Source organism: Diceros bicornis, chromosome 31 (assembly GCF_020826845.1).
Source record: "Diceros bicornis minor isolate mBicDic1 chromosome 31, mDicBic1.mat.cur, whole genome shotgun sequence".
NCBI classification, from domain to species: Eukaryota; Metazoa; Chordata; class Mammalia; order Perissodactyla; family Rhinocerotidae; genus Diceros; species Diceros bicornis.
Genome location: NC_080770.1, coordinates 25,664,299 through 25,691,323, shown reverse-complemented (window position 1 = coordinate 25,691,323; position 27,025 = coordinate 25,664,299). Strand labels below are relative to the sequence as shown.

The following is a 27,025-nucleotide window of genomic DNA, read 5'->3' as shown; positions in this document are numbered from 1 at the left end:
TGGAGGACACTGTGCTGAGAGGAATAAGCCAGTCACAAAAAAGGCAAATACCGTATGACTCCCCTTATATGAGGTCCCTAGAGCAGTCAAGTTCACAGACACAGAAAGTAGAACAGTGGGCGCCAGGGGCTGGGGAGTTAGTGTTTAACGGGCACAGAGTTTCAGTTTTACAAGATGAAAAGAGCTCTGGAGATGGACGGTATGAGGGTTGCACAACATTATGAATGTATCTAATACCACTGAACTGTACACTTAAAAATGGTTAAGATGGTAAATTTTAGGTTATGTTAGTTTACCACAATAAAAAAAAAATTGCAAAAAAGATAAGAAAGCCCCACCAGCCAGTGTCCCTTGGGGCTTCATTTGTCCTGCCTTCAGTCCCCACTGCCCACTCCATCCAGGGCTAGGTCCCCTCCATCCCCCAGCCTGTGTCCCTAAAGTCTTTCTTCTTGTCCCCTCCTCCACATTGTCTTGGTTGGCATCTCATTCCTTGGTCCTCTCATTTATTCATTCATCATGCACCTCCTCAGAGCCTCCCCTTAGCCCTGGCCTCATGGAGGGGACAGACAAGCCACAGCGGGGTCAAGTGTTACAGGGGCTGGTGGGCAAAGCACTGCATCCGGGGCACCAGGGGGTCCCCCAGGAGGAGCAGTCAGTTCTGGTTGGAAGGTCAGGGAGGGCTTCAGCCACAGGGTGGCCTTGAACTGAGTATTAAGAACCAAGGAGGCCTTGGCAAGGCATGTTACATTTTGGGGCAAAACAAGACACCCCCAACTCCCCACACTGTGCTGGTCCTAAATTACCAATGAGAAGCTGTAGACAGGGGCCTCCCACCAGGGCTGGTGACAATAATAAAAACAGCAATATCATAATCCCTGGGTTTGAGCGGTAGTGATCCATCCACTGTCTCATCTGATCCTCCCCGGATCCCCAGGAGGTCACTGGGGATGTAAAATGTTACCCCCATTTTACAGATGAATAAACCGAGGTCCAGAGAAGTTGAATAACTTGCTCAAGATCACATGGCTGGGAGCGAGCAGAGCTGGGATCTGAACCCAGATGGCCCAGCTCCAAGCCCAGTGTCCAGCGTATCGCCTCTAGAGGCAGCGACGTGTTGTCTTTCTTACACAGGGAGGCTCTTGGAGGGAGCGCAGGCTGGCTTTATCTTGTCACCAGCAGACACAATTGAGCCACAGGAGTAATTTCCATCTCAGGGGACTGATCTACACTGAGCTTTGGGGCCACCATGAGAAGCCCCACTTACGACCTAACACAGGAACATCACCTCCTGATGTTTACCGGCTGGGGTGGGTGGGGGTCTGACCTCACTCAGGGAATCCAGCCATCTCTGCTAACTGCTCTCGCCAAGGAGACTGGAAGCTTCCCAGCAACCTGCCTTCCAGGCCCAGCCCAGGTCTCATCCCCGGGCTCTGCCAGATGCGGCTGGGGGAGGTCCCGGCACCTCACAGGGGAAGGGGAGCCGGCTGGGCCGGGGTCACTGCCTGAGAAGCAGAAGGAACCTCCCACACTCTCCCTTCACCCCAACAGTCAGCCCCAGAGCTCAGGGGCCGCACTGGGCCACCTGTCACCTTACAGGCGGGATACAGAGACCCCGAGCCATCACAGCCCATCAGTGGAAGGACTGCGTCTCCTGATTTCACATCAGCCCTGTGGTCTGTCTGCCCACCGCCCCTCTCTGCCTCCCCCAGACCATGCGGCCTTGGGCCTGTTCCTAAACGTCTCCCGCCTACTCCCTGCTCTCTGATGGGAAGAAGCCTGCATCCCTGGGCATCCCCCTGGAGACCTGTGACAGCACTCATGGACCCAGGGCAGGCAAGGCGGAGAAGCGCAAATCATGCACTAGGCGAGATGAAATGAGTGAGAGGTCTTCGGAGTGGGACAGGCATGGGTCTGACTCCTGATCCTGCCATCTATTTGCAGCATTCATTCATTCATTCATTCAGCAACACCCCTGGAGCACCAGCTATGTGCCGGGCAAAGTTCCAGGCGGTAGAAATACAAAACCCAATAAAGCACGGCCCCCGCCTTCAAGGGCCCACTTTGTGAGGGGGCAGTGACTACAGAACAGGGAGGTGAACAGAGCGGGGCACCCAGGCCAGCCCGGGGGAGGGGGGGTATTTTCAGGGGCAACCCCAGATCTCTACATAGAGGGGCTTCGAGGCAGCGATCTGGTGGGAAGGGGCTGTTGAAGCTGTGTTTAGCTAACACTTTACACAAGGTGAGGAAATACTGGTTTTCCCTGTCAAAGAAATGGGGGGAGAATGAAGGAGATGATTAAGGAGGCTCCGAAGACCCCCGTGACTCTGCCACTGAAGGGTGGGTGTCCTCGGCAAAGTGACTTGGCCTCTGTGTGCCTCAGTTTCCTCATCTGTAAAGTGAGGCTGGTAATATCCACATCCCACAATGTTTGTGAGGTCTGAACGAAGCAGAGCCATGAATGCACATCCTCGCCTGATACACAGCACGCTCTCATCAAGCGGATCCTCCACGATATGTTAATACAGTTACTATCAGGGGGGTGAGCGAGGCCAGGGCAGCCACAAGAGCAAAGCAAAGTCACTCAGACTGTGGTGTCTCACCCCACCTGCCTTCCCTCGCCAGGCGCACTCTCTTCCTTGCAGATTTCCCAGCTCCACTGCCCAGAACGACATTTACAAACCTCTGTCCAAAGTAGCCCCCGGGGTCCCCTTCCAATCAGGGCCCATTTCACATACATATATAACAAAGACTGTCAGTGGGGTGACACATTTGAAACCAATGCAAAAATCAGAGATTCAATTTATTTTCTTATATATATATTTAAAACTTGTAGTTTATTTTCAAGAAAGACCCTTACATAAATACATTTTAACCTAAGTAGGTTGCAACTGAAGGTATCACCATGAAATGAGAATTGTAATTTTTTTCATGCTTCCTTTAAGAGAATTGTAATTTTAATCTTTGCATGTAATACCGTGTGGCTCGAAAAACCAGTTGACAAAGTTCAGTTCAGTTGTGAGCTACTTATGAAAACCTCGCTCCCACTTAACAGTCTTGGTGACGTCTGGACCACTCTCTTATGTGAGCACACCGATGTTTCACTGCTCAAGGAGAATTTTCTTGGCGAGAGCATCCGGCCCCTCTCCAACCATCATACCACCTGAACAGTATCTGGGGGTGGGGCGTGCCAGGAGGGGCCATTCCAGAAATGCACCTCCACCTCTGCTGCACCATCACACAGAAACCAGCCTCAGCGATCCAGGGCCATGTCGGGGCCCTTTCTGCCTAGTGAACTCTGGGTCACTATCCAGGCCCGAGTCGAGCATCACCTCCTCCCTGTGGCTTCCCTGCCACAACCTCCTCCGAGCCCCACTAACGGCCCCTGATCATCAAATCACCTATCACAGAGCATCGCAAGAGTGGATTTATGGCAGCCTCCGCCGTTAGACAGTACCCCCGACAAGGGCAGGGAGAGTGTCTCACCGAGATCTGTTACTCATGTCTGGGAGTCAACAAATATCTGTTGAACTGAATTCATCTTGTTAAGTCAAGGAATGTGTCAGTTCCAGGAGGGACCACGTCAGCCTGGAGAGAACATGCTTCTTTCACCAAAATCAAGCGTTTTCTTTCTCTAAATATGTTCATTCTAACTTAGAGCATCATTTACAAGCTGAAAAAGCAAGATTTTCCTCCCCTTGGACGAGAGGGGAAAAAGACTGGCTGAAGAAATTGCAAGGCTGCTGAAGTTTCCTGAGGTTGATAAGGATGGAGAAGATTAGTCACCTTTGCTTTAAAAAAACTCCACATTGGGGCCGGCCCTGTGGCATAGTGGTTAAAGTTAGGCACGCTTCACTTCGGCAGCCTGGGGTTCACAGGTTCAGGTCCTGGGCTCGGACCTACACCAGTTGTCAGCCATGCTGTGGCAGCAACCCACATACAAAATAGAGGAAGACTGGCACAGACGTTAGCTCAGGGCAAATCTTCCTCAAGCTAAAAAAGAGGCAGATTGGCAGCAGATGTTAGCTCAGGGCCAGTCTTCCTCGAAAAAAAAAAAAAATTCCACCTTTGTAACAGTCAAATGGTTAAAAATTCAAAATTTCTAGAACATAATTATATCTAAGTTGTTAGTGAGAGTTTCCATCTCAATGACTGGGGTTTGGAGTAAGCAGGTTCTAAACGTTCTACCCATCAAGATATAATAAGTAATAATAATAGTCAATATTCCAATATTTACAACTAGCGTGTTGGTTTGAAAATGGTTCTTTCATTGACTTCTGCTCATTTGGACTGAAAAAAAAACTTAAGTCTTTGCTTTAAAGTGCACAGTGTGTATTTTCCACTGAGAAAACCTTAATCTACAGAGGATGTGTGACAAGCACATCTCTTTTCAACCTGTTACTACTTTTCAGGGGAATGAATCAGCCCATGAAAAACTGAGAATGTACTCCGTGTAGCACAGAAACTGGCTTCTGTGGAATCTTCTCTGAGGGGCTGGGTCCTGTGGGGCTCAGTAGGTAAAGCAAGAGGCCATGCCTTCACGGAGGAAGCCCGGCCCTCGCTGTCCACCTGCCTCGGCTCAGGCAAGGTGTCTCCACGCCGGGCCCCTCATCTCGGCCTAGACGCTGGTGCTGAGCACACGAGGAGGCCGTTCCAGGTGCGATCAGGTATCAAGACTTTAGGGAGGGGCTGGGTCGGTTCCTCCATCCTCACCTGTGGAGCTGCTCCCCCACACACGGGACCCCGGACTGGGCTGGGCTGGTTCTGAGGATGGCTCTGGAAGGAGGAGGGGAGGGGGCCTGGGCAGTCAGGATCTGTGGTCATCATGTGAGTGGGGGCGGGGAGGACGGTGGGCTGTGCACTGAAAGTCCCTCCCAGGTGCACCCCACTCCACAGTTCACTGAGCTCTCACATGCTTGGTCATGTCTGGTGGGCACACAGGCGTGAGGCCACAAGGCAGCGGGCGTTAGCCCCAGGGGCGCAGGAGTGGCAAGGAAAAGGCCCTTCTGCTTCAGGAGATCTGGGCTCAATTCACAGCGGGGACACTTGGGCAGGCTCCTGGGCCTCTGTGGGTCTCACCTTCCTCATCTGTAAATTGGGGATAACAATGCCTCCAGAGAGGTGTGAGTGGAGGATCCCAGTCCAGGCCTGGCCCACAGGCGCTCCCTTAGCCAGATACTCCCTTAATGGCAGGTAGGCAGGCCGGGGCCCAGAGTGGGTGCAGACCCTCCCTGACGCACCCGAGCCCAACATTCCCTGTGCCCAGCCCTGTGCCCATGCAGAGATGAACACAACACACGCCCGCCCTCGGGGACCTCCTGCTCTGAAGTTTGGGGTCAGATGAACACAGAGCACAGACTTTGGGAAGGGAAAGGGAGAAAGTTATGTCCCAGCTCACAACGCCTGGGTACCAGGGGCGCCAGCCTGGGGAGATGTGGCCCACGGGTTCTGAGGGGCCCAGTGTGCCCTCCTTCTCCCTTCCTTGATCCCTCCTGTCCCCCGTGCTAGGCAGGCGACCAGCCTCCACCCCTTTCATCACTCATCCATATTTTAAAAGATTTTGTCAACCACACAGTACAGATTCAGGAATAATTGGTTTACTTTCCGATTTTACGCACCCAAGTCAAGTGTAACTGTCTGTCAAAGTTTCTGACCAGCCTGACAATCGGGGTTCCAGCAAAATCCTTTCAATCATAACAGCTGGTGTTTATGGAGCACTTCCTCTGTTCCAGGAACGATTCTAAGCACTTTACCTATATTACCTTATTTAATTCTCACAATATTCCTCAAAGGTAGATATTATTCTTATCCCCACATGACAGATAAGGAAATTGAGGCAAAGAGATCAACCAATTTGCCCAAGGTCCCTCAGCTGGACAGGCTGACATCTGTTTCCAGTTCTGGCTACACCAGCCGCCCCAAACCCGAGGCGTCTGAAGCTTCAGGCAGCCCGTGAGCCCGTGTGTGGCTGAACACAGTTTCTACAGAATTCCAGAAACACTAGAAATGGTGCCTGTCACTCGCCTTTGGGCGCCGGGCTGGGAGAGCAGGCACGAGCAGGCCTCTGTTCAATGCCCTGGGCGGGGGATTCCAGGCAGGAAGTACTGGCCTCACAAGAGAGCCCTCTGGGGCTCCCACTGCTCCCCCGCAGCGACAGCTGCTTCTCCAGAGCCCCCTCCTCTCTGCTCACCTACTGTGGATGCAGAATCCCATCTAGCCCCTGGAGGCCCAGGCCCTGGCCCTGCCACTCCCTGGACAGCACCGGGGATGGCTGGGGTGGAGGACCGGGAGCGGCAAGTGCCTCTCATAGGATCAAACAGAAAATGTTCAAGACATTCACAGGCCAGGAGCACTGAGCCGGTGGGGGTTGGACAGGGGGCTTCCCTCCGGGAGCTCCTCCCAGATCCACCGGGAGGGGGCTCTGGGATCATGTCACTGAAGGGAGTAGTCCCAGATTTGGACCCTAAGAGCACATGAGAATTTCCCCCAAGGCCACGTCCTCAGAGGAGGGTCAGCTGAAGTACACGGGGGCCCAGCCAGAGGCCAAGGTCGTGGCTCTGGCACCTCATCCATGGCTCTGCTCTCCACCCCTTCTCACAGCTCTGGTTCCCAGAAAACAAATGTGTCCCTGAGCTGACTCTCTTTGGCTGGTCAGTCACTGGCCTGAAGGCAAGGGGATGGACAGAATGACTCACGAGGTTCCTCATACTCTGGGATTCTGGATTTCACCTAAGAAGGCCAGGCCGGGACAGACAGACCAGTGGAACAGAAGAGAGAGCCTAGAGATAAACTCTCAAATATACAGTCAATTGATTTTCAACAAAGGTGCCAAGACCATTCAACGGAGAAAGGAGTCTTTTCAAAAAATGGTTCTGGGAAAACTGGATATCCTTGGACCCTTATCTTACACCATATACAAAAATTAACTCAAAATGGATCAAAGACCTAAACTGAAGAGCTAAAACTATAAAGCTCTTAGAAGAAAACATAGAGGAAATTCAGGACACCGGAGGTGGTGATGATTTCTTGGATATGACACTGAAAGCACAGGCAACAAAAAAATTGGTAAATTGAATTTCATCAAAATTAAAAAGTTTTGTGCATCAAAAGGACACTATCCAGAGAGTGATAAGACAACCCACAGAATGGAGAAAATATTTGCAAATCATATATCTGATAAAGGATTAGTATCTAGAATATATAAAGAACTCCTATAACTCAACAAGAACAGAAAACAAGCCAATCCAAAAATGGGCAAAGGACTTGAACAGACTTTTCTCCAAAGAAGATACACAAATCATCAGACACAAAGGGACAAATATTGTATGATTCAACTTGTATGAAGTACACAGAGTAGGAAAATTCAGAGACAGAAAGTAGAAGAGAGGGTTCCAGGGGCTCGGAGGAGAGGGAGATGGGAGTTATTATTTAATGGGTCTGTTTGGGATGACAAAAAAGTTCTGGAAATAGATAGTGGTGATGATTACACAACATTATGAATGTACTTGATGCCACTGAATTGTACACTTAAAAATGGCTAAAATGATAAATTTTGTGTTATGTATATTTTATCACAATAAAAAAGTATTCCTAATTAAGATAAAGATTTTGAATTTTTTCAAAAAGTCCATACTGACACTTAACTTAGGGTCTTGCCCTCTCACTGCACTGCTCAGAGGCCTCCAGGGGCTTCCCCAGAGTCTGTATTCCTCAGCAGGAAGTGAACGGCCCTCTTGGCTTTGCCCCCACCATTCCTCAAGCTCCATCATGCCTGTATCCATCATGCCCCCTGCACGAAACACTTGCTCTTTCCCAAACACTCCAGATACTTTCCTGACCCTTGTTTGTGCTGTTTTCTGAGTCTAGAGTGCCATTTCTGGCTCCTTCAAATGGTGAGCTCCTATTCAACCTCCAAAGTCCACTTCAAATGCCCCTGTCCATGAAGCCCCAGTCCATTTGCACTTTCCCTGGGGACTCCCACTGCGGCTAATGAGGCTGTCAGCTCCCTGAGGGCAGGAATCAGCTCATTCACTGCCAAATGCTGGATGCCTGCCTGACACAGGGGCACACCCCTGCAGGACGGGGTAGAACTGCCAGTTTAGCTGGAGCCAGCCCTGGGGGTGCAGCAGCCGGACCCCAGCCTGTGGCCTCTAAGATGAGAGGCAAAGAGGGAACAGTGACGAAAAGGGGGGTGCCCCTCCACCTGCCAGAGTCTGAGAGGACCTAAGGCTCACACAAAGTAGGGCCGCCCAGGACTTCCCTGCTCCCACCCCCGACAGGGATCCCTGTGGAAATAAATTACTTTCCAGCAGGATGCAAGAGAACTAGAAGTCGGGTTCTCACCCCACGACTAGATTTAAAGGAAGGAGGAAGAGACGATAGAAAGATTTTTAGAGTTCCTTGCATATTCACATCCCATATCATTCATTCATTCATTCATTCATTCATTCATCAACAAACATTTATTGAACACCTACCCTGTACACCAAGCCCTGCTCCAGGCTCTGGGAACATGGTTTGAAACAGAACAGAGAAGAGCCTCACCCAGTCTCTCATCCTCCCCAGAGGAGGGCATTTCCCCATTGTTTGGCCCCACACATGTTCCTCAGATCCACCCTGCTCTGACCAGAGGTTCTGGTACGTTCCTGGGGCCTCTGGAAACTCGAGGAGTAATCCCTCGGAACAGTTATGAAGCACCTACGCATGCCTGGCCCCCCGCTCTCACGCAGCTCAGTGGGACATTTGAACAGGTGAAGAAGTCGTGCCCAAGGTCACAGTCAGGTCTAGAACGCCGACCTGCCAGGCACCCAGCTCACCCTTGACCCTCCACCACACCCCCAGATGTGCAGATGGGAAGAGCTCACTGGGGGTCGAGTTTATAAAACCCTGTCTTCCAATCTCATATCATCCGGAATAGGATTCGGGTGCCCTCAAGTCTCATTAGGATCATCCTACAAAAGGAGGCCTTTTAGCTTCTCAGAGCCCTTGGTCATCAAGAAGTTGCCGTCTCTCTTGCTAGCCGTCCCACCTTGGGCGAGTTACCACGCTCTACGAGGCTCTCGTAGAGGTTCTCATCCATGAGATAGGGATGCTAACAGCATCTCTCTCAGGGGGCCGTGACTGGGAGTCAATGGAATCACACACGAGAAGCACGTGGCACACTGCCTACTGCACCGGCAGGAGCGCTCAGTGAAAGTGGGCCATCACGTGGTGTCATCAGCACCAGAGGCCTGTCTTGCCAATTCTAACCCCCTTCTAACTCACGCCCCATCAGCCTCACTTCATTATCGTCTGTGTCCTGCACATGGGAAGACTGAGGGAGGAGCCAGGCGAGGCACGCCACACTCTTCCCCTTTGGCAGGTGGGACCAACCTTCTGCCTCCCAAGGAGGCTCTCTCGGTACCACGAATCCAGCAGAGTGGTGGGCCCAGAGGACCCATCCACCTCTCTCGGCGCCTCCATCCCAGGCCTGGAATAGCACAGAACCGCGGGCCTCAGAAGTCATGGAGTACCATGCAGGGGTTTCACAGATCGGAGATGAGGCCCCGAAAGGGGACCTGTGGAGGCGAGCTGTGTGCATGTTTGTCTGACCTGCCCGACGGCGAGCTCTCTTCTTGATGGCGGGGGTGGCGGAACTGTCCCAGCTCCGTGCTGGACGTGAGGCAGAGGTGAACCCCCAGGGCTGAATGGCGCCGCTGCAGCTGCAGACAGGGCCCGGGAGATCCCAGGACACAGGAGAGGCCCACACCTCTGCGAGGGCCCCAGAGTCTCCACCCACCCTCTGAAACCTGATCAGAACTCCACCCCCATTTGCAATACCCTAGTACTCTCAAAGGGCAGAGAACACGAGGCGGTGGGGCCCCCGAGTCTTCTCAGGCAGAGAACTTGACCCTATCTGCAGGCACACCACCTCTCAGCATGGTCACACTCCCTCACACTCCCCTCAGAGCCCCAAACAGCCCCATTTTGCAAATGAAGAAATTGAGTGGAACCAGAGAGATTAAGGGGACTGTTCCAAAGGCACAGGGCTATTTCCATGGAAAAGCCAAGACTTGAACCCAGACCTCTTGATCTCCAGAGAAAGCATGGAGGCAGAAAAGGAGAAAGAAAGAGAAGCAGAGACAGCTTTTCAGCTACCAGAGAAGATTCAGGGGGTCTGTGGCAACTCCCAACTTCTCTCAACTTCTCTGAGCCCCTTACTGGGCAAGGTTACGCCCACCTCGGAGTAGGGAGGGGGCGCTGCTAATGAGCTACAAACCCCGGGGACAGCCCTTCTTGCCACCAGACACCCCAGGGCAAGACACTCGGCCCTTCTCTGCCTGGCCTGAGTCAGGGCTTCCCTGCTCCAGCACTGGCCCCAGTGAATGGGAATCACCAAGTTACTGGTCTGTCTTCCGCTCTGGACCTGAAGGCAGGGGTTGTGTCCAGCACTTCTCAGAAGCCCCCACAAGGCCTGGCACAGTAACAGGCCACGTTTGGTGAGCCATGAGTAAGGAGAATCAGGCATCTCAGTCCCCTTGTCCGTGAAATAGGACATTTGGGCCAGCAGATGTCTGGTGTCTCTTCTAGCACCACAATGAGCTGCATGTGGGGAGAAGTACCAGTTCTCAACCAGGAGAGGAGGAGGTCGGCCACATGGGCTCAGCAAACCCTCCTCCTGCGCACCCACGTTTCCACCACTTAGGAAAGAAAACCTGGCCCAGGGAACAGGCAGAGAGCAGGAGGCCCAGCCCTGCGAGGTCCCATGCGGGATGAGTCCCTGCCATCCCACTGGGCACTCCTGGGTGCTCTCCTGTTGCCTGTAACCCCAGCACTCATGAGGGAGTTGCCTTTCTTCTAAGGAGAGTGGGGACCACAAGCATCTTCTCTATTTGATGCACAGAGAGTGTGTGTGATTTCCCGGTGGGGTTACAGCCACACAGAAAGAGTGGGTGAGAGCTGGAGCAGGTGTTCCCACACTCCTTCTTCCCCTACCCCCAGCAGTGCAAGGAGCAGAACCCACGGTGCATTCCCCTCTTCCCACTAAGTCGGCTATGGGGCCCCATTTCCCCTTGGGCTCAGTTTGCTCATCTGCTTAAATGGGATCCATAATGTGCATAAAGATGGTGCCCGGGAGGGTTTCTCTTCCACAGTGAGCCACACAGGACAGAGGGTACACTGAAGAGCTGGGGGCTGGGGGGAAGCCTCGCTGCAGTGTGGGTAGGCTGGGTGGACCCTGTGTGAGCACCAAGAAGACCCATGGGCTCAATACCCGCGCCCCCCCACTGGCCACAGGGGGACTGAGCCTGCCACTCGGTGAGTCAGCCTCCCTGGGGAGTCGCGACCATCGGAGGGAAAGGCCACAGGCCATGACGCACAGGCGCTTAGTCACCGTCTCCACAGCCCGCGACGCTGGCGGCAGAGGCTACACCATGCACCGGCTGGGAGGGGCGTCAGGGAGGCGCGCAGGTGCTCGCCCTTGCACGCATGTGGCTCATGCACACGGGGTACACAGATGCAAGCGCTGGGGGAAGCACAGGGGTGCACACAAATTAGTACACACGGCCACACCCTGAAACACTCGGACAGCAGGCCGCGGACCAATGAGTATGGGTGGGGCACACACTCGCCCACGTTCATGCTGTGCATATGCTCACACAAACCCCCAGGCCTCCACTCACACTGACAAAAGGACTGGGATATGCTCACAGGTGGCCTTAATCGTGCTCTGGCAACACTCTGAATGAGACCCAATTCTTCAGTCATCCTTCCAGCCAGTAAACATTTATTATTCCAAACGTGTACGCCTGCAAGGACGTAAGCTATGGGATAGCAGGCAGACCCTCAGTTTGTTGTCCTAGGAGAAGGTCTGGCACTGGCAGATGCTCAGGAATTGCGGAGATAGGATGAGTGCAGACAGGGCACATGAGCAGCCCCGAGGGGCCAGGAACCCCAGAGCCTTGGCTTGAGGCAGGTCACTTGTGGGCAAGAAGACACCCTCTCCATATTTAAACCCCAGCTTAGAGTCTAGAACCTGCATTCAGCAGCGGCCCTCCAGGACCGCTAGCCCACTTGGTCCTGGGACCGCTGCCCACTTGGTCCCTGAGCCCAGTAGCACACCCCAGGGAACCCTCAGGACCTATTTCCGCTTCCCGGGGAGCCTTTTCCGCCCACTCTACCCAGTTTCTCCCGGACAAAAATGTGTGTAAAGGTGGGGAGGGCAGGGAAACTGGGTGTAGGCGAGTCTAGAGTGCTACCGGCACAGGAACACCTCGAGGGCCTTTGGAAATTGTCCAAACTCCCGCATTTCACAGAGCTAAAACTGGAACCCAGAAAGGGAAGCGGAAGGGACCTCCTTAAGGCCGTGCAGGCAGTAGAGAACACAGCGGTGGATTCCCGCCGCGATCTATACCTGGACTGTGCACCCTGCCCCGCACGTGTGCCAAGCTGGATCTTAGCATCGCGGCCCAAACCTTCCCCAGCCTCTCCGTCTTCTCCGCCACGGCGCTCGGAGCGCACGGAGAACCAGCTGCTTTGTTTCGACCAGGGTCGCCGGCAGTCCGTCTGCAAGGTACTTGGGGCCGACACCCAGGCTCGCGGCGCGCAGTTTGAAAGGAGAATCCGCTCCAAGACAATCTACTTTAAGTATCCGCTGAAATGCGCACCGGCACGCTCTCTCGAATGAGCAGCAGCGCCCGCGCCCCGCAGCCCTGACCGACCGTGCGGCCCCAAGTACACGCGGCGAGGTCGCAGAGAAAGACAGGTACTTGGCGGGTGGTGGCGCCTCTTACACACACACACCCCACCAGTATCTCCCAGGAACCCTCCTCTCCAGAAAGGCACTCCGGTTGCAAGGGAGCTGCCATGGTGACCCTTCCAGCTGCCTCTGGAGCCAGAATCCGAAACTGTTCGCTGCCTCACATCGCCACCCCACTCCCCGGCCTTTCGCTCCCCTGAGCCTCCCCTTTTCGGATCTCTTTTTCTCTCCGCCAAGCCACTACTCCCTTTCCACTCCTCCCTCTCCTCCTTGGTGCTGGCGGTGCGGCTTGGGATGCGGTGGAGAAGAGGGTCTTTGCTAAGGCTACAGAACGCGCCGGGGGCGAGGGGAGGATGGGCGTGTCTGGTGCGTCTGGGGCCCCCGCGACACCCCCCTGGACCCACTGGAGGTTTCCATTGCTCCATTGAGTCAGCCTTTCTGGGGAGCCTAGCTTCCAGGCAGCGCGGCATTTGCTGCTCCCAGGTTACTCCGCTCCCCTCTACTGGGTGAGGAAGGGGCATCTTGAATGGAGGTGGGGGTGTCGCCCATTTGCACGTCTGTAGGCAAGAGAAGAAGGTGCAGGGCTGCACCTCTGGAGGGAAGGTCCCTGGGGGCCACCAGTAACTCTGATCTCCGCTGTGGCTGGGAGAGCTTGCTGGCCGAGAGAGGTATCTCTCTTTCCCCAAATGGGCCTTGTTTAAAGAAGGGCCTCTTCTCACTGTCTAGTCGGGACCTGCCGACGGCGGGTGGTGCCCACGGCCCTGAGCTAGAGGGGACCCTTAGCTCTCTGAATTCTCTGGGCGATACCACCAGGTTGCCGGGGCCTCGCCGGCTTGGTTTTCCAATCTGATGACTCGCCTTGTCACCCTATTGAGGGAGGCGCAGAACCGTTTAGCAAGGTCTGGGAAACCCCGTAGCTGTGGGAGCACGTGGCCAGGTGGCACCTAGCAGGCGGCGACCCTACGCAGGACCGTGCCCTCCCCGCCCCATCCAAAGCAGTGCTGGGCCTAGGTCCTTTGGCATCCTGAGCGGGGGTCCTGGGAGCGAGGACGCTGAGGCCCCGGGTGCAAGGAGCTCTCTCCCGCCGAGCCTCGGAGCCCCCACCCGCAACTCCCCTTCCCTTGCAGCGAAAGGCGCACCGCTCCAGCGCGGCCTCCCCATTCCCCCATCCTTTGCCGCGGAGCCGCGGGAGGTTTCCCCTCCTTTCCCCGCCTGCTGCTTCGGGCACACTGGTCCAGGGGTCAGCGGAGGAGCCTGAACCCCCGACAAACGCGCGGGACTCCAACCTTCCCTCACCCCCGGAGCTGCAAAGGCCGCTGAATTTCCATTTCATATTTCAACTGGCCACCAAAACAAAGCCGCGCGCAGGGCTGCGGGAAGAGAGAAACGGACGGAGACGGAGGAAAAGGACGCCCAGCTGCTCTCCAAAACGAAAGGCGCCAGGATTTTGGCGAAATTTTACGTATGGTATTTTCAACTTGTTTTCCTACCGCGACCGCGCTTTGCGGCGCAAACGGCTCAGGGCTTCGGAGACTCCGGGACAGCCCGGTGGCCGCGGCGAGGGTCCTGGCGCAGCCCGTAGTAACCTCGCTTTAGAGTCCGGACCGCGCACATGCCCGGGCGCACAGAGTCACCCTACTCCAGAAACAGCATCGTCGGGAACAGGGGGTGGCAGTGGAATGGGGGGTGGGTCTCCTAAGTCTCTTCCGAAATTTTCTTAAAACAACTTACAAGATTTTCTCCCCAAAGTTTTCGTGTACATACACAACACGTAAATGGTCTTATCTTGATCCAGGTAGTAGTTATACGAGCGTGCACAGACATAACAATTCTTCGAACTTGCCACTTAGCTGTGTACTTCACTGTATGTAAATTATAATAAAGAAAACTTTGTGCAAATCGACCGATTGAAAATAATACTAAACCTTTAATCCAGGCCTTCTGTTTTTCTATTTAAGAACGTGTGGGTTTAGCCCGGACTTTTGGAGCAAGCTGGCTGCTAGGGACATTAACACAGCGAAAAATTAAAAGCATCCTCCTTCCCCCTCCCCACAAAAAATATTGGTGGGGGTGGCGGGGTGGGCGACATCGCAGCTCCCAGGCTCGGGTTTTCCCTCGATCACCCCAAAATCTCCCACGGGCTCTTCCTGCTTCTGCCCGCGTCTCCGTTTCTCGCTGTCTTTTGGGGGGTTCCTCTTATACAAAAACACACTCCAGTTCTTTGACTAAATTCCAATATGAGCCGGGCGGAGTTTACACGTTTTGTGGTGTGTAGATTGTGTCGGTGCGGGGAAATACATGTCCCTAGCGTTCAAACACTGCGTCTAATTCGACAGATCAGGACCAGCCCCGCGGCGGCGCCCCAGGGGTTTCCGGCCGGCCGGCGTCTCCCCAGACCTCCGCGCTGGGGGCGCTGCCTTCCGGGGCCGGCGGATGGGAAGGTAGCCGTCGGCTTGCAACGAAAACCTGCGTGCACCGAATCGAAAGCGAAAGAGAAGAGGTGGCAGGGCTGCTCCCCGAAGCGTCCCGGGGCGCATGGCCGAGGCCTGGTGCGCTGGCGGCGGCTCCGGGAGTCGGCACGAGGTTTGGGGGCCAGGCGGCGAGGAAGATCTTGGTGCCGTTGCGAAGCGTCGGGTCTGCGACCTGGCGTGTCTCCTGGGGTCCACGGGGACAAGGACGGGAGGGGATGGGCAAGGACTTCGGAAGGCCAAAGTGTGGACGCGGAGCGTGGCGGGTCGGGATTGCGGCAGGCGAGAACCCGGTGGGGCTCTTTCGTAAAAATGCGAATAACCCTGCACCCGGTGGGGACTGCGGAGTCATCTCATTCGTTCGGCGCTCTTTCAGTACTGATGGGGAAACGGGGGCCCGGGAAGGGGTGGCAGGGATGTCTGCAGCCTGGGGGGATTTCTCATCTCTTTTGCCAACTCCCAGAAGGCCCGGCTGGCGGAGACTCCAAGCGGCTTCCCCCGCCCCGCGCTCCTCGACGGGGCCCTGGCGCACCGCCCCCCCACCCCGAGACCCACACCTCACTGGCCGAGGGGCGCTTGGATTGAGTGGCTCCCCAGGGCTGAGGTCTGGGAGGAGGCCTCGGAGCCTCACCTCTCGCTCGCTGTAGTTACGCAGATGGAGAGACTGGCTTCCGGCCCCGAGACCAACAGAGCTGGACAGGAGGTAGTGAGCTGGAAGCTACCTGCGGTGGGAACCGAGATCAGCAGGGGCCGAGCTGAGCGGCCGGGTGGTGTCTGCCTCCGCCTTTCCCTGAGTTCCTGGGAACATCCCGAGGCTTCTTCCTTGCATCCCATTTTCCCCCTTTTGAGTACACTCTCAGAAGTGTGGGAGAGAACCGCTGTCGATGTGTGCCTCAGTTTCCCTGCTTGCTGGCCATGTAGAAAGCCAACTCCAAGGGCCCTCCTCCCAGCTGCCTCTGTAAAGGGCACAGCCTTGCCGCTTGGGGCCTCGGTTTCCTCATCTTGAACCTAATGTGCCTAATCTTTTTGGGGCAAGAGCCAGAAATCTCCCCCTAGCCAGGGAAACTCAGCTGCCAAGGGAAAGAAAAGCATAAACAGAGCTGTTTGCGTTTTGTGGCTTTGCCCTGAGCAGCGCCTCCATCTTGGGCAGCAGAGGAGCCAGGCCCTGTGGGTGATTCCAGGCTGCCTTTTGTCCCAACCTGCAGCTTCTGGCTCTGCCCAGAGCAGGGCCAGGGGCCTGCTCTGTCCTCAGAATTGGGCGCTTACAGGTTCCCAACAGCACGGAGGCTGATGATAGAAACGTGGAGAAGGGCAGGCTAGACTCTTGCTCTCTCGCTGGGGGAACATTTACCTCCCAATGAGCCCTACTCTTATCTCCCCATGATGCCGATGAAGAAATGGGGGTTTAGAGGAGTTGCTTGCTCTCAGGTCACACTGTGGGTTGCCCCCATGGCTAATGCTAAAGGGCCAGGCTGGCTGTGGGGGCGCAGCAGGCCTCAGAGAGGGTGCTCAGAGGGAGCCAGCCCTTTCCCCTTTCCCTCTGGACCTGAAGGCATCTTGCAAACGACAGGTTGAAGCAGCTGGGAATCTCTCCTTGCCTAATATCTTGGCCTCGTCAGAAGCCTCACTGGAGAATTTCTTTAAAACATGACAATCCAGTGCAGTGGGAAAAAAAATCCATGAGTCCCCTGGCTTTGCACAGTGAACCTCTGTGGGTCCCCCAGTCTGTGACTGGCTCTCACAGTCCCAAGTGACAGGCCAGTGGATGAGCACAGGGCTGAGAGCCCCACTGTCCGAGTGTGGCTGGAGCACCTGTGTGGAGCCCTGAGTGTCTGTGATCTGAGCACCTGATCTCACTCCAACAGGAAGGTGGAGAGGAAAGGTGCAGGAAGTGGGGAAAGCCACCGGATCTTTCTAAATCTGCTCTCAGTCCCGGCCTGTGGCTTTGGGGGTGTGTGGCTCTGCTCAAGGCCACATGAGTGAGTGTACTTGGTGTGTGACCACGTTGGCTCATGAAGAAGAGCGTGTGTGTGTGTAGAATGCAAGCGTAGACAAGTGTATGGTTGTGTGAATGTCTGTTAACACTGCCTAATGAACTAATTCTGAGCCTGTGGGAGCGCCAGTTTGAGTGTAAGAAAGTGCGATGGGCTGTTTTCTTAAGGTTTTTCCAGCCACCAAAGCCTCCATGGCCCACCTCTGCCCCCAGGCCTGGTGTCTCTCAAAGCCATTGCCCTGTCAGAACCAGCTCATCTCCAGGGCCCTGCCTGCAGGCCAGGGCTCCTAGCCTAGAGATTTTTCCCTCCCTTCTCAGTTTCTCTCCCTGCCAGCTTGGGGCTCACCAGTCCCGATTCTGTGGAAGAGAAAGACTAGCCTCCCGAGCTGCTCTGGCCTCAGGGCGTCCTTGAGAAGCTCTCCCTGCCACTCCGGTTGCCTTGCTCTGGGGGCCCAGGCCTGCGTCCTGGAGCCACGTTCAAGGGGGCTTGGAGGTCATTTAGGCCTCGGGTTCTCTGTGGGCCCAAATCAGGACCCAGAACCCTCCCTTTTTCCGAACCTCCGCGCCGCCTGGAGCTCCGCGGCTTGCTGCCTCCCTGCGGGGTCGGTCCTACACCTTTGTTCCGAGGCCGGCCGTCTCCCAGGCTCGCCGGCGGAGACACGCTTGGGACCTCGGCCGGCCGGCCTCCTCGCTGCGAGCTGCGCTCTGGGCTCCCGGACTCGGGTCTTCCGCGGCCCCCGGCGTCTCTGGACCCGCACCCATGCGGCGTCCCTGTTTCACGGCGTCCGGGGCGCGCTCCGCCGGCTAACCTCCGGGGTCCCAACCGGGCTCCGCACCTGCGATGCTCCCACCTGCGGCGCCACCCGAGGAGCCTCCAAGCCGGCAGGGAGGGAGGCCTCGGCAGCCCCGGAGCCCCGTGCCCGAGGGCTGCTCCGCGGCTGTTCCCCGCCGCGCGCCCTGAGCCGGTGCGAAGTATCCGCTTCCAAGCCGACCTCCGGGCAGCGCGCAGAGAGTAGTTTGGGGAAACCGCAAAGAGGGGGAGAAACAAACTCCAGCTGGAGCTGAATAGCCAAAACGCTCCGCGCCCTTGCCCGGGGGATCTGCAGGGGGCAGGGCGCATCTTCCCTCGCAGCAGTCGATCCCCATTTTCCCACCCGGAGTCACCCGCTGCTCGTCCTCGCGCCTCCCCTGCCCGCCACTCCTGCCTCTCGCACGCCGAATGGGTTTCAGGGATGCCAAAGACACGGGCCCTAGTGGCCCCAGCCCCGAGGGACCCACACGTGCACTCACCGTAGCAGGGGACCTGCAAGGCCGCGTTGTGGCCGCCGCTGCCTTCCTGGAGTTTGAGGCTTCCGTCCGGGGGCGTCTTGCAGGCGCCTCGCTGCAAGTAGAGATGCGGTTGCTGCGCGGGCGGCTGGGGCTGCGGCTGCGACGGCGGCGGGGCCGGCGGCTGGGGTTGGGGCTGGAACTTGTTAAAGGAGCCCCGCGCCCCGGCGCCACTCTCCAGGGGTGCCGCCAGGTCCTGCTGCCCCGCGCCGTAGCGGGCCCGGCTCTTGGCGTCCCCGAATCCCTGCCCTTTGGCGGCGGCCGACAGGAAAGTTGTGCCGAACTTATCGCCGCCGGGGTATGCCCTAAAAGGCGACGAGCCCTCCCGGCTCTGCGACACCGGGCTGTAGTAGGCGTCCATGGCTGCAGCCGGCGACTCGCAGTAAGAGACGCAAGTCTCAGCGTTCATGCCTGGCTTGCGCGGGCGGCGGGCGGGGGCGCGAGCGAGAGCGCGAGGACGCCACCGCGCGCCTTGGCCGGGAGTTTGGAGAGGCGAGGAGGCGGTGGCTGCGCGCTCCGCGCCGGCCTGCTCGCGCTCCCTCCTCCCCTCCACGCCTGCCTCCCTCCCTCCCTCCCTCCCCCCCCCCTCTCGTCCCTCCACCCTTCTCCCTCCCCACAGCTGGCCCAGGGAAAGAACGGAGGGCTGTAAAAAGATTCAGATGTTTCGGAAAGTTGACCAGATCTCCCAAACCCTCGTAAGGTTTTGAAGCGGAAAAAAAGAGATTTTTTTTTCCTGACTCTCTCCTTCCTTCTCCCCTCCCTCCTCTCTCCCTCCTCTCCCGCCACCCGCCCCAGCCCCCCGTCCTCTCTCTAGGGAGATGCTACTAACTTTCTCTCAGGGGAGTCAACCCGGAGGCGCCCGAGGGCCTTTCCGATTATAGGCGGGGCCGGGGAATGTCAGGACCCCCAGGGCTCCCGAGGCGGAAAATTGGCCGGTCCAACTTGGGCCTAGGGCAGTGGGGCATGCAAAACTTTAATGACAGATTAAAAGAAAAAAACCTGACAGGTTTTTACAGTCGGAGTCCGACGGGCCGCTAGCCTCCGGGTGCAAGCGAGTGTTTGGACCCTTCCGCGCGAATTTGGCCGCGCAGCTGCGGGCCTTCCCCCTGGTGCCTTTTCCTCTGTTTTCAATTCCTCTTCCCCATTCTCGGTTCCTCCATGAAATTAACACAGACCCGCTGCAGTCGCTCTGTGCACGGCCACTTTCACGTGTTGTTAGCTATCTCCCTCCCCTATAAGGGCGCTGGGTAGGGGTGCGGAGGGGCCTGTGTTTGCTCCACCGCTGGAGAGGCCCCCGGCTGGGCCAGGCTTCAGAAGCTTTAGAGCGCTGCCCCCTCCCCTCCTCTCTCCTCCCAGGCCAGAGCCCTGCGCCCAGCCGAGGGCATCTTCTGGCTGGTGGGGCTGAGAGTAAGGAGCTTGGAGACCCGCTGGCCGCGCCCCGTCGTCGCGCTGTCACCTGCTCACTGCTCGGGGCGGGCCGAGGCGGTCTCTCCTCTCTCTAGCCTCCCTGTCCCCGACTGTTAAACGAATGGCTTGGATTCGACCGGCTGTGGTTTCCCTCACCGACACGTGTCAGGGTCCGGGGACGGCCACAGGCAGGGAGAAGAGCTTGCACGGTGCGTCAAACCCCCGTCACTCGGCTAGTCATCACTGCGCCTCGCAACAACCGTGAGTGGTGGAGGTTGGGGTCCCCAGTTTTCCGATGAGCAAACTGAGGCTCAAAGAGGTGCGGTCACCTGGCCGAGGCTAGTCCCTCCTCGGTCCCGCGATGGCGTTGCCGACAAGCGAAACGCAAAGAACAGAGGAAACGGGTCTCCGACTCCGGAATGACTCTATTCGAAGGAGACCAGTTCGAGCAACCCTCGATTAAGTGCAGGGAAAATCCGTGGATCGAGGACGTCCCTCCAGGGAGGCTGGGAGTGAGGTGAGAGGTGAAGGGGCGAAGTAGAATGAGAGGGCCTGAGTGCCCTGAACCCAGAAATGTGGGTCAGAAATCGATCTTCTGCACCTAAGGTCTCCCAAAGAAAAAATATATGGGGGGTCGCGCTTCTCCCCCCAACCTCATGCGGGCTAATCCTCACCCCCACCGCCCTCCCTTGGTATCTCTGCTCCTTGCTCTGCCGCCGACTGCGCGATCACACATCTGGTTTCCATCGCGGCTTACCTTGAAGTGCTGGTTAATAAAGATATTCCGAAAACCGCGGCCAGGGGTGCGCAGGCCCGAACCCCTCCCCCGCCGCCCATCGGGACCCGCGTTCTGGCCCGCAGACCTAAGCCACGTGAGGTTCTTCTATTTATCGAGCGCCTGTGGTGCCGGAAATCATCCACAGGTCATTCCCCCAGCCCCTCCCAACAACCTGGCAACGCTCGCCTTGTCATACCCATTTTGCAGATGGGTAGACTGAAACTCAAAGAAACCAACTAATTTTGCAACCTCAGAAAGCAAAAAGTGGATGAGCCTGCCATCATCACAAATGCCCCCATCCGGCCGAAGTTTCAGTTCTTAGAACCTGCCAGGTTCTGCCGGTGCACCTTATGGTAGAGGTTTCCTCTATCCGGAATTCCCCAGTCTCACCCCTGCACTTTTGTCTTGCTAACGATTTGGGGTGCAGCCTAGAGTCCCTTCCTGCAGGAAGCCTTCCATCTCTCCCAGCTGATTTGGTACTCCATACTGAACTTCGTGGTTGTCTGGTTTCAGGGTTGGTGTTCATCTCGACCTCACTAGTCAGAGGTTCCCTGAGGGCAGCCTCTGCCCAGTGTGGCACCCCACAGATATTTGTGGAATAAAATATTAAAGCCAGGGCTGTTGGACCCGAGGTTCTTTCCACTGCCCAGCCAGGCACCAGCCTCTTTGGTTTCCTCGACCAAGGACAGCCGGTCACTCTCCCTCCCCTTCTTCCTAAATCAAGCGACAAAGTTGAAGTGCGCCGGCCTCTCCCCGGCTGCACCTGCACGACAACAGCGAGTTCTCCCAGAGCAGGGCCAGGCCTGTCTTGTTCACCGCAGGGCTTGGCACAGTGTAGGTGCTCTTAAAATGTGTGTTGAATGAATGAATGAAGATGCTGTGTGGTCCGGGGGCTTAGAGGCTAATTTTTGCCAAGGAGTTCCAAGGCAGGAGGCTCCTCCGGTCCATGCGCCCAGAAGCTGCCTGCAAACACCTAGAAGGTGATAGCAACCTCTCCACTTCTCCCCCTCCTCAGATTCCAGGTCTAGGCACAAGAGGAAGCCGATGATAAGCAAAATGCATGGGGTTGGGGAGGGAAGGAACCACCCCAAGACAGGTACAATTGCAATTACACGATATTCTCCAGTAACTTCTGCGCTGCTGCAAGCTCTCGATGCAAGGAAAACCCTGCGGCCATCCAGGAATCTTTCTTTGAGTGCTGCCTCTCACCGCCTACCCACCCCACTCTTTTATTACCTGTTTAATTACTGCCTCATTATTTGACCTTTTCCTGGCCACTCTGGGAATTTCAGACCCAAAGCACTCAGGGCACAGCATTTGATGTCCTCAGCCGGCATTTCTCCTGTGCGCTGGGGTCGTGCGTCCTGGGAACCAGCATGAGGGTCCTCTACCTTTCCACATTGTACCTTATACATGGGCTCAGAGCAAGTGTGTGCCTGCAAGTGAAGAAGTGAGTGTGGGTTTGCTTGTGACCTTGTGAGAACATTCTGGGTATGTCCTTTACCTTATGCAAACTTATGCACCGACTCTCTCTCCTAAGTCCCTTCGAATACATCTTTCGGGGAGAATGCTAAGAAGTGTAGCTGGTTATTTCTGTGTGTGTTCGATCATTTGCTCATCCATCGGCTCATCCATCCATTCATCCATCCGTCCATCCCTCCACCCATAGCTGAGCCGAGCTCAGCCGAGCCATTCTCATCCAGTTCCTCCCTGGGGGTGTAGGGCACCCTTCCAGCCATTTGGCAAGCCGAGGGCACCGAAGCCCGGTTCTGGCCCCTGCCTCTGCTCTCCAGCAGCAGAGGCTCCCTGTGGCTTGCGGTTTGTCTCCAATCCCCTCCAGACACCCCTGACATGCCTGGCCTATCTCTGCATTTCCGGTTACTTCACAGCGTACTAGGTGGGGTCTGCTTCAAGTCCTGCACCCTCACCCCTTGGTAGGCACATCCCTGGCTGCCCTCCTCTCCCTCCCTTTGCCTCTCCCCATCAGCTCTCCTGGAAGTGGCTTCCCACTTCTTCAGGAGACTCCAACACAGCAGGCGAAGGGGAAGTGGTGAAGAACAGTCTTTCTTTGTCAAGGCCAAGTGTCCAGTGTCACCTCCTCTGGGAGGCCTTCCTCACCACTCTCCCTACTGCTCTGTCACATCCACCTGGTATTTCCTCCATAGCGTCCATCCTGATCTGACGTTATCTCCCACAGTTGCTGATTTACATATCTCATTGCCTGTCTTCCTGCTAGAATGCCAGTACACGGCTCCTGTCTCCCCAGCAGCAAGTACAGTACTTGGCACATAGCACCGCTTAATAATGTCTTTTGAGTGAATGACAAACAAGCAAATGAACCAATGAATGAATAAATGAACGAATGAATAGCCGGGGAGCACTGCCCCAGGTCCGGAGGGTGACTGCCCAGTCCCTGTGGCTCAGGGCTTGACTGCTTGAGGCCAAGGGTGGGGCACTGAGTCCCTTAGAAGGTCCCTGATGGGGGGAAGCCACATCTTTCTTTCAAAGGGAAGGACAGACTTGGAGCCACCCCCTTTGGTGTGAGGTCCCTCCACTCCCGCCCCCCACTGGACAAATAGTGGAGCTGTGGGGGAGGGGGGAGGCAGTCCCTTTTATCTTCTATGTGACCTCACCTGACTGTCCCAAGTGTGAGTAAAATGGGGGCCATACCCATCTCAGCAAGTACCGTATGCTACTTGGCTGGAAGTTGCTCCTGTGTAAATGGTAGGAGGTAACAAAGAAGTTTGGGGAGGATACAATGACGTTTTGGACACCTGCACGGAGGTGGGGGGGAGTGTCAGGATATAAATCAGGGAGGCCAGAAATGATATAAATCTTGGGCAGGAACCCTCCTGCTCTGCAGACGCCTGAACTCAGACCTCACACTCTGGATATAACAACATAATCTTAGCAATCATGTGTTGGACAACCGTTACAAGTCAAGCTCTTGCACGTGAAGATCTTTGCAGTCCTCACAATGGCCCTGTGGGGGTACTATTATCCTCATTTTACAATGAATAAAAAAATAGAAGCGCAGAAAAGTGAGGCAATGGCTTAGGGTCACACACCAAAGCAGAGGACTTGGGAATCGAACTCAGGGGATCTCACACCACAACCCACGCTCCTAACTACCATGTGTTCTCCGTGATCTCTGCAATCAAACCCAGCTCTCAGAGATCTCTGGGGATCGGTGGGTCGAAAGGTTCCTGCTCTCCCCCGGCCTGCGGGGCGCGCAGAGCAGCTCCCACTTCTCCAGTGCCGCCGGCGCGGGCGCGAGAGCGGCGAATCCGGCCAGGGACTCGGACCACTCGCCAGCCCCGGCCGCGCGCGCCGACCCACCGTGCCCTCCGCGGGGCGGAGGCCGAGGCCCCGAAATCGGCGTCAGCGCTCGCCACCTCACCCAGCCTCCCAGCCCAGTCTCCCCGGAATGCGGACCCCAGGCACCTTCCCGTGCTCTGCTCCCACGCCCGCGCTGCCCTCGGGCCAGCCGCGCCCCCTGTCTGTCGGATGGAGGCAGGTACTGCCCCACCGAGGTTCTCCAGGCGCTTCGATGCCGCGGCGAGTGTGGGCGCAGGACCCAAGGCAGCCCCGCTGCCCTGCGGGAGGAGCGGGGGTCGCCTAGGCGCCTCGAGCCCGAGGTGGAACCTGGCGGGAAGGGGCACAGGACACGGCCCAGACCTGGCTAGCAGCGCCCCGGGAGCGCCGCGTGGCCCGCGCTGCGTCCCCTCCCACGGCTTCCACCTCACACCCTCGAGTTTAGGTCTGAGCCGTTCCCGGAGCCCGGCGCCCCGCCGGCTCCTGGCTGCCAGCCGCTTGGGAATTCAGCGCTGGGAGAGGCCCTAGAGAGCATCTACCTTCCCCGCCTCCCACATTATGTTTAATAAGGCCCAGGAGCGAGGGAGTCAAAAGGAAGCCTGCGTTCAGGGACATATCTCCAAGAATCAGGGAATAGCGCGAACTCCCGAGGTGCGGGATGAACGAGGAGGCGTTGGAGAGAGTTCTAGTCGCTCACACACTGTTCGGTCTTGAGCATCAATGAAGTACAAAGCGGGAGGGACGGAGGTTTTGCAAAACGACCAACCCCGCTGGAACGCACGCCTTTGCCCCCTCGCCCAGATGCGCTGCCGGGATCTGGCTCCCGCTCTCGGAGCGCGGGGCACTGGTACTTTTCCGCGCGGGGCTGGGGCTCCCCTCTGAAGGCTCAGACCTGGTCCCCTGCCCTCCGCTCCCTTCGCAAGGGCAAGGCAAAGAGCACAGGGCAGGGACAGAGTTGCGAGGGCTGGGGTCTGGCGAGCGCCGTGGAAAACCCAGCGGGAAAGCTCATGAGACGAGGTCTCCATTCTGCTAGGGCCTACCGCCTTAATCCTTGATCCGGAGAGGAAGTTGTCGGAGCCGGAAGTGCTCCTCGGGGGTCGGAGCCTGTGCCCCCTTTGTGTATCGGTTACAGCCCAGGAGAACACAGATAATTTAAATCCACAGATAATTCCCAAACGTCATTAGTCAAACCCCCAGCCAGGTGTTTGGACCAAGCCCCTGTCCCTTCTTGTCTTCCCCTCCTCCCTTCTCTCCTGGAAGCCAGTCCTCTAAGATTTCAAAAGGTGGCTGGACAGGATTGGCCGTGGGAAGATGGAGACCCCCAAACACCACCTCACATGTCCAGGGGTCCTGAGGCACCTTCTGGACACAGAAATGAAGTCTCAGTTTCTTGAGATGCCCAGAGGGAGGATCTGCCCTTGCTCAGCCTTAGTTCCAGGGAAGTATGTAGGACCTTTCTACCCGCTTTCTACCCCTTTCTCCCACGGGGAGATGGAGGCTTCAGTAATGGAGGGAAAGGAGTGCTGATGGCCAGGCGGATCTGAGGACGCCCTCACACTGTGTGTCTGCATGTGCCTGTCTCTGGGGCAAGGGTTCACAACTTTCGACAGGTCTCAAAGGAGTCTCTACCCCCATAAGGTTAAACCCTACTGGTCTGGGCAGAGCTGGCCTGTTGGGACAAAACAGGACTCTCCTCAAAGTCTTCTCTGGTCCCTCAGACCTGCACTTCACCCCCTTCCTCCCCACAAACCCTTTCACTCTGCAATGGAGAGGTCTACACTACCGGCCTGGGACTGCCCATCTGACAGACCAGCGGATCTCTCCAGGTCTGTGGCACTCCTGTCTAGTAAGGGGTGGTCTTTCCATCCCAGCACCCAAAAAAACCAAACCAGAGCCAGGAGAGGTGAAGGGACAGGCTTCTACGGAGGCAGGAAAGGACTGGCCTCCTGATTCTCTCCTGCTGGGGACCCCTGAGCTCAACTGTGGGCACTCCCCACCGTCCCCTCCTTTCCCCACTCCTCTCCTCTCCGACAGTCCCCAGAGCCCACCAGCGCATCCACACTCCCTCAGCACCCTGACTTCACTCTGCTCCCATCACTGGGGGAAGCATGGCCCATAATTCCCTTTTCTCCTCTCCCACAACTTCGGAGCCGTCGCCTCCAAGAGTCCTTCTCCTCTAAGGTTTCACTGGTCCCCTCTCCCCTCCCTCAGCCCTGAGGGTTTGTGGGCTGCCAGTGGCAGCTGCATTGACTCCAGTTCCAAAGCTCCCCTCTCCCCCAGTGTGGTCCTCTTGGATGGTGGGAGGGGGCTTCTGGATTCTCTCTGGGACAGAGCTGGGCTGGGGAGTGTGTCTTGGGCAGTGGGGAGGCCTCCGGGGCTGGAAGCGGGGGAGGGAGGAGGCAGCAGAATGTCCCCACAGCTATTCCATGTGTGGTCAAGAGCCCAGCTTTAGATTCAGGTTTGAATCCCAGTTCTGCCACTTTTGGGCTGTGTAACGGGGACTAAGTGACTTCTTTCATGGGCCTCAGTTTCCTCTTCTGTACAATGGGGCTAAGAATAGTACCCATTTCATAGGATAGCTGGAAGGATTACATGAGATGATGCTCACTTAAGGTATATTCTAGTAACAGCAATAATCACCTCCTTTCCATATGGGAGACTGCTATTTTGAACATCACAGCCTAGCCTTAAAGAAACAGAAACGGCCAGTTGGGGCTCCTGCCCTTCCCCGTTAAGAAAATGGGTCAGCTTCATGCTCCTCACCACAGCTCGTCCCTGGGTCCGGTCCTCTCAAAGCACCAGGCGGGAAGAGACCAAAGGAACTGGTGGCTCCCACAGTCCCGTCCTTCCTGTCTGTGGTGCAGGAGGTGGGGGTGTGCGGAGTGTGTGGGGGGAGGTTTTAAGAGAGGAGGGTCGCTGCTGCCCTCCAGCTCCCGGCTCCATCCCACCTTGCACTGGCAGCAGCAGCGCCTTCACATCTATTGCTTCTCTTTGCAAACTCATCA

The 27,025-nt window shown here is 56.5% G+C and overlaps 1 protein-coding gene across 1 annotated transcript in view; it reads right to left on the bottom strand.

The window, feature by feature from the left end:
* Positions 1-18,929, bottom strand: part of ALX4 (ALX homeobox 4) — a 41,043-nt gene extending 22,114 nt beyond the window's left edge. Inside the window, exon 1 of the mRNA XM_058527104.1 lies at positions 18,485-18,929. Coding sequence (XP_058383087.1) covers positions 18,485-18,929 — 445 coding nt within the window. The remainder of the gene's footprint in view (positions 1-18,484) is intronic.
* Between the last annotated feature and the right edge of the window lie 8,096 nt (positions 18,930-27,025).